The 7,081-nt window shown below is 56.7% G+C and overlaps 1 protein-coding gene across 1 annotated transcript; it reads left to right on the top strand.

Moving 5' to 3' along the window:
* The first annotated feature begins 3,820 nt into the window (after positions 1–3,820).
* Positions 3,821–6,795, top strand: GSTP1 (glutathione S-transferase pi 1). Its single transcript, XM_078433739.2, has 7 exons — positions 3,821–3,918; positions 4,293–4,328; positions 4,636–4,742; positions 4,858–4,945; positions 5,278–5,381; positions 6,033–6,140; positions 6,318–6,795. Coding segments are annotated over exons 1-7 (633 nt in total). The 5' UTR covers positions 3,821–3,917; the 3' UTR covers positions 6,507–6,795.
* The last annotated feature ends 286 nt before the right edge of the window (positions 6,796–7,081 follow it).

Genomic DNA, 7,081 nt, shown 5'->3' with positions numbered 1-7,081 from the left:
GTAAAAGGAGATATATGTCAATATTCTAAAGGCCCAATTGCTTCTATTGAAAGCAATCATGCTTTGGTAGAACAACCTTTTTTTATTTGCTTATTTTTTTTTAACATCTATTTATTTGAGGGAGACAGAGCGTGAGTGGGGGAAGGACAGAGAGAGAGACACACAGAATCCGAAGCAGGCTCCAGGGTCAGAGCCATTGGCACAGAGCCCGATGTGGGGTCGAACCCACAGACCATGAGATCATGACCCAAGCCGAAGTCAGATGCCCAATCAACTGAGCCACCCAGGTGCCCCAGGTAGAGCAACATTTTTACAGCACACTCCAGGGAGATGAGGACATTAACCCTCACACCTTGCAACACCAAGATTGTTTCCTCTATCGGAAAAGACACGTCCACAACGATTCTCTTCAACTTCATTGGGAGGCCTCCTACCAGGTACCGTTAGCTAACCCTAGTGTCTCCAAACATCAGGGAATTGACTCCTGATTCACGTGTTACATCTAAAGAAAGCACCAGGGTGCCTGGGTGCCTCAGTCAGTTAAGCGGCTGACTTTGGCTTGGGTCATGATCTCGTGGTTCGTGAGTTCGAGCCCCACATCATGCTCAGTGCTGACAGTGTGGAGCCTACTTGGGATTCTCTCTCTGTGCCTCTCCCACTTGTGCTCTCTTTTTCAAATCAGATAAATAAACTTAATAAATAAAGAAAGCACCAAGGCCCAGTCGGACCTGCACATGGATTGGTGACCTGAACGTAAAGATTTCCAGTAACTGAAGCAGACGACATCCAGTGGAGACAGCTTTCCCAAGATGCGTGGGCCAGGCCTGTGTGCCCCTGTCTCACTGTTGTGTCTTACTATGTTTTCTCCAGACAGATAACACTCCCATCTGATTTCCCAATCCACTGCAAAAAGGGGAAACCTCTCTGATCGTCGGATTTGTCCCCAGAAACCTCAATCTGTTTATGACAACAGCGATCCCTTAATTCACTCTTTAAGTGAATTCACCAGAATCCCAAGTTCCACTGTGTGCCTAGATTGTTCCTGAGGTCCCTTTTATAAGGTTAGAGTACAGAACCCACCAAACCCCATTCCTTGCTTCAATTTAACCCTCCCCTGGGATGGGAAAGCAAGATCTCTCAAATATATATAAATATAAATAATGTCTGTCTGCCATCTATCTATCATCTATCTATCTATCTCCATCTGTATCTATTGTGGGGCAGCCAATATAAATAGGGCCATTTGTCAGCTTCCTGACACACCCATACACCTAGGTACTCTTTTAACACGTAATAATGCAGCATCGAAGTCTTGGCTGAAGAGTGCAAATTCTGTATACAGGTCAAGGGGTCCATAGACGGTGCTTGTGAGGGAGCCTTATGCACACCCCCCGGCCACTCCTCTAAATGTGGGGTTTCTGACAACGATGCCTGGGCTGGGGCAACGCCTTGTCTTGACAGCTGGAGGCTAAAAGGACAACGTGCTCTTGCCGTGTTTACAATTCTATTTTCTTTTCGTAACAAATCAGAAACCCCTCATTGATCTGTGCCATTTCTTCTCCACAGCTGCCTTGAACAGCAGCTCCCAGGAGACGGACAGGATTCCGAGTTTGCCTCCCCAGGCAACTTTTCTCCCCAGGGTTGGAGAAAGTGCCAATGAGAACGTGATTGGAAATCTCTCCCTAACATCAAGAGCAGGCCAATTCCGAAGCAAATACAGGAGCAGCCGGTTAACGAGCACTTACCTCGTTGTCTAAGACGATTGCATAGGCCTTGATTATCTCCTTGCCGAACAATGAAGCAGCTGTGTGATAGCAAACAGCATCTCCTGGCTGCATGTAGGTACATGCCTCAGGGGACGTAGAAACCCAATTGCACAAAATTAGGGCTACAGCAAATTGCACCTGATTCTCCGTGGTCCTTTTTTTTTTTTTATTGGCTACCTTTGGCCCTCCCGTCCCGTCTCCCCTTTATTGGGGTGATGGTAGGGTGGTCCAGAGTTGACGGCCAACAGAGAGTCCTTGAAGATGTCTTTGGTGCAAAAAGGTGATTTTATTAAAGCACGGGGATAGGACCCAGGGGCAGGAAGAGCTGCGCTGGGGTCCTGATGGGTAACTGATTATATCCCCTCAGGTTGGGAGGGGGTCAGGGATAGAATAAGTCTCTAAGGAATTTTGGAAGCGAGGTTTCCAGGACCTCGAGGGGCTAGCTGTTGCTAGGGAAACGCCATTTATTACCATTTAATAAGACCTCAGTCATGAGACCCTTTAGCTATGTGGGGGGTGGGGGGGCATAAGCTTGGAGTATGATTGCCAGCATATATATTGGGGCAGCTGAGATTTAAAAAAAAGACTTATAGGATCCTGGACGTTCGGATAGTGTTAAGCTAAGGTTTTCTCTTGTCCCAGCAAAGTGTCATCACTGAGGCCACTGAGGTCCTAGAGGGAGGTTTCAAGGACTTGTCAATGGGCTGTAGGCAGTAAGGGAATTTAATTTTTCATTTGCCTTAGTTTCCCACATTACCATGGCAAGCACTTAAACCCCTCTCCTTTATTCTTGGGTAGCCAGGAGTGTCCGAGGAATATCACATATATTCCGCCAGGGTGTGTGTGTGTGTGTGTGTGTGTGTGTGTGTGTGTGTGTGCCAGCCTGTATTTTATCCTCAGATTGCCCCAAGCTCCGTCATCACCTTCAGGCCTAGGGGCACAACTCAGAACCATCATACAATTTAGAATCGTCATGTTGCCTTTAATTACGTTTTATGTTTCATAGCATCACTTTTAAGTTTTGTAGCCGTTGCAGGTCAAATCATTGTAGAAATGATGTGCCCAATAAGGTGATGCCATTCAATGCTCTGAGATGATCTCCAACCTGAACGACTTTGAAAAGATACAGACTCGACTCCACAGAGGAAATGCCCGAGAGTCCTCCCTTCTACCCTCCTGGTTACAGATGTGGCGTCAGGGGTTTCCCATCTGTGTACTTTCCCTCCAATGTGGGACATGCCACCTGGGAAGGGTCCCTCCTGGCAGGAAGGGACAAAAAAGCCACTGAATTTGGAAAACGGGACTCTTGATCATGGATGCTTTTGGAGTGGGGAGAGGAAGGAGATTTTGATCAAAAGGGTTCCCCCTTTTGTGAGACTGAATAAAGAAAACCTCATGTAAAATAGGGGAGGGGGGGACCTCTCTGCCAGAACACTCCTCCTCAGTTGCAGACCCCACAGGAAGACTCTTTTTTTTTTTTTTATTCTCCCAGCAGGAGGAACATAACCATTTTCTCCTCCCCTCCTCCAATAGCCCAGCCAATGAAAAACCATCACCCCCTCTTTTCTTCCAATAGAGTTTCTTTCAAAGCAGCCCCTCTCCGCTCCCTCCTGTTTCTCTAAAAAGTAGAGTTCCTGTCCTTTGTTCTCTGGACTTGCCTGTGGTTTTCCCATAGCTTGCTTGTCCCGAGTAACACTTCTCTGCTGTTCCCGAATAAACCCATTTTGCTGGTAAAATAACGGCCTGTTTTGTTTTTTTGGTCGACACAGGCTTTGTGCCTCTGAGGTCTGTGAACCAAGCGGGGAAAGCAGCTGCGGTGGGCAAACGGGAAGGGCTCTGGAAGAATCTGGCCGCTGGTGCGCTGGCGCTGGCCGGGAGTCATCGGCGCCGGGCCGCTGTTGAGCACAAACTTCGGGCCACCTGTAGGGGGCGGCGGGCGGGCTGGCAGGGCCTCCGGCCGGTGTGACGGTGGGCTGGGGGCACCCGCGGGGCTCGGGACCGGGAGCGGGGCTTCCGGGGCGGCGTGAGTCAGCATCGGGGTGGAGCGGGACGGGGATGGGCGGGACAACCCTTATAAGGCTGGAGGCCGGGCCGGGCCTGAGCTCCGCCGCCGCCACCGCCGCCTGAGCCGCCGCTGTCCGCGCTGCGACCAGTGAGTCCCCCGCTTGGGCCTCCGGGGGAGGGGGGGGGCGCTTCCAGAGGCCTCGGGGCGCTCCCGGCTGGAGGCAGGACGCCCCCCCCCCCCCAGCTTCGGGCCAGAGTTCCTGGAAGGCCCTGCACCCCCGCCCCCCTTGCCACCCCCGCGCCGGGATGGGGATCCAGGGGACCCACGACGCCAGCGGCGCGCGGTTGGCTCTCCGGGGCGGGGGCGGGGGGGCTCGGCGCCTCCAGCGCAGAGACCTGCTCCCACGGTCCCCGGAGCGCCCAGAGCCGGCAAGGGGACCCCAGGGAGGACGGATTGGCGCTCTCTCCCGTCCGTAATCTCCTCCTCCCAGACCCTAACAGACTTCTCTCCATCCGCTCCAGTGCCGCCCTACACCATTGTCTACTTCCCGGTCCGAGGTAGGCGCCCTGTGACTGGCAGCCGGGGGAGGCAGAGGTTGGGGCTGCAGCCCACGCCCCTCGCCCACCTGGGGAGCACCCCAAGACCCCCACCCCACCCCTCCATCATGTGGGTACTAGCTGGGGCCTCCTTCCCTGCTCCCCTGCGCTCCCTAGGCCCGAATATCTGCTCTCTCCACCTTGGCCCGTCCCCTCCCTAGTGTCCAGGGGGGTCGTCATCGGAGTCCCCGCCTCCACGGCCCCTCCCCAGGGTGCTCTGAGGCTGGGGTCTCCCCGCATCCCCCCACCCTGTCCTCCCCTCCCCCAGGGCGCTGCGAGGCCATGCGCATGCTGCTGGCCGACCAGGGCCAGAGCTGGAAGGAAGAGGTGGTGACCAAGGAGACCTGGCTGCAGGGCCCGCTCAAGGCCTCCTGTGTGAGTGGCTGCCGTGCCCAGAGGGGGGCCGGGGGCTGGGCGGCGGGGGGGGGGGGGGGGTGTGCAGCCAAGCTCCGCATCTCTGACGGAGCTGTGCTGCCCCCCCCACCCCCAGCTGTACGGGCAGCTCCCCAAGTTCCAGGACGGAGACCTCACTCTGTACCAGTCCAATGCTATCCTGCGACACCTGGGGCGCACGCTTGGTGAGTCTTGAGGCTGCAGGTGGCAGGGCGGGGGGGGGCAAGCATCAGCCAGTGTTCCCACACATCTCCTTGTTGCCCCCCTCTGAACCTCCTCCGTTTAAATCAAGCTGCCTGGTGAGCCCTGTGGGATGGTGGAAACAGAGGCACGAGGAGGTTATCTAACTTGCCCCCAGTCAAGCCTGGGTCTGCCTCCTGCTGAGTTCTGAGCGCCTACCGTGCGTCAGGACCGGCCTTCCGTCCTTCCTTCTCCATGGCTGTGCCCACAGGCAGCCACATGGCCTGCCAGTGGCATGTCGGACACCCGGTCATGCTTTGGCTGACTTTCTCCCCAGGGCTATACGGGAAGGACCAACGCGAGGCAGCCCTGGTGGACGTGGTAAATGACGGGGTGGAGGACCTTCGCTGCAAATACGCCACCCTTATCTACACCAACTATGTGAGCCCGGGCGCCAGGGCTGGGCACGGTGGAGTACAAAGAAAGGCTTGCCTCCCTCCGGCCTGGGAGGGCTGGGCTTCTTAGTGGCGGGGGAGGGGAAGGATCTGTAGCCAGCTTCTCGGAGCAGGTGCTGGCCCTTTGAGGTGCAGAAAGTATCCTGACTTGGAGCACGTCTGAGGACCTGGGGCCAGTTTCGCAGGGCATGTGTGTGGCCGTGGGGGAGGGAGAGGGAGCGTGGCAGGAGTTGGCACTGGCGGGGCAAGAGGCCCAGATCCTCGGGGCCTCGAACTGGCTGGCTGGATAGTCCCCCGGTGGCAGTGGGGAGCCATCGAGGCATCTTAAGCAGGGCCGGGTATGGATGTGAGATCTAGAAGGATCTTCCAAGACTTCTGGAGTAGATTGGTGGGAGACCACGGCAGAGGCGGAGAGGTGGGGGTGGGGTAAAGAAGAATCCACGGCTGAGCTGGACAGGATGTGGTGCGGCCCTGGGGATGGGAAGCGAGCAGGGGGGCACTGGGGCTCCGGCCTGGGCGGGTGGTGATTCACGAAATAGGGCAAAAGGAAGGGGGCGTCTCAGGGCTGGGGCAGAGGCTGGGGTGGGCAGCAGCGTGGGGGTCAGGAGGGTAACACGCGGTGGTGTCTTTCTGGCAGGAGGCAGGCAAGAAGGAATATGTGAAGGCACTGCCGGAGCACCTGAAGCCTTTCGAGACGCTGCTGTCCCAGAACCAGGGGGGCCAGGCCTTCATCGTGGGCGACCAGGTGAGCGTCTGGCTCTGTCCTGCCCCCCTGCACCATCCCCTTCTGGCGGAGGGGAAACAGGCGCAGAGGGAACTCAGGAACCCGTGGCTCAGCAGAACGGGGCGGACTTGGGGAACGGCTCAGACTCCCTGGCTCCCACGCTCCCGCCTGCTGAGTCCCTTGCCCCCTGCCCTGCAGATCTCCTTCGCGGACTACAACCTGCTGGACCTGCTGCTGATTCACCAGGTCCTGGCCCCCGGCTGCCTGGACTCCCTCCCCCTGCTCTCGGCCTACGTGGCGCGCCTCAGCGCCCGGCCCAAGCTCAAGGCCTTCCTGGCCTCCCCTGAGCACGTGAACCGTCCCATCAACGGCAACGGGAAGCAGTGAGAGTTTGCAGCGCCCTCGGCGGGAGGTGGGGGCTGCCTGCCTCCCTTTCCTGGGGACCAATAAAATTTCCAAGCGAGAAGCATTGCTGCGAGCATTCAGTTTCCTGGGGAGGGGCTCTCACATCCTCAACAGTCAGGTTTGAGGGAGGGATGGGGCAGCCAGCTAGGACGCTTGAGTCCTAAAACACATGGGTGTATCTTCTTAGGGCCTTCAACCCAGTCTGCTGAGCTCCAGGAACAGGAATAAAGAGACCGAAAAAGTAAAAAAAAAAAGCAGTAAGAGAAATGAACTACGGTTTCTGCCCCGGAGATGCCCACAGTCTAGAGAGAGAGAAGAGGCTCGCTTAATATAAAATGCTTTCTGGTTTCAGCAGGGCCACCTGCCACAGGGCCTCCACCGGGGGCAGCGGAGCCCAGGAGCCGAGGGGCCCCTGGGGAAGGGGGCTGAGGGTAGGAGCTGAGTAGCTGTGTGCGGCCCAGGCTGGGTCAGTGGGAGGAGGGGCAGTCACTGCTGTTCCGGGGGGGCCCTCCCGGCTCCCCCCTGCGCCTCGGACACAGGAGCAACCCTGCGCGATC

Source organism: Panthera onca, chromosome D1 (assembly GCF_046562875.1).
Source record: "Panthera onca isolate mPanOnc1 chromosome D1, mPanOnc1 haplotype 2, whole genome shotgun sequence".
NCBI classification, from domain to species: domain Eukaryota; kingdom Metazoa; phylum Chordata; class Mammalia; order Carnivora; family Felidae; genus Panthera; species Panthera onca.
Note: the sequence above shows the minus strand (reverse complement) of the source record. Positions and strands in the feature narration are given on the sequence as shown.

Bases quoted from the DNA above. Each gene is read 5' to 3' on its own strand.
- GSTP1 (XM_078433739.2), top strand. The intron at 4,743-4,857 runs GTGAGTGGCTGC...CCCCACCCCCAG, and splicing joins GCCCGCTCAAGGCCTCCTGT to CTGTACGGGCAGCTCCCCAA. The intron at 4,946-5,277 runs GTGAGTCTTGAG...CTTTCTCCCCAG, and splicing joins ACACCTGGGGCGCACGCTTG to GGCTATACGGGAAGGACCAA.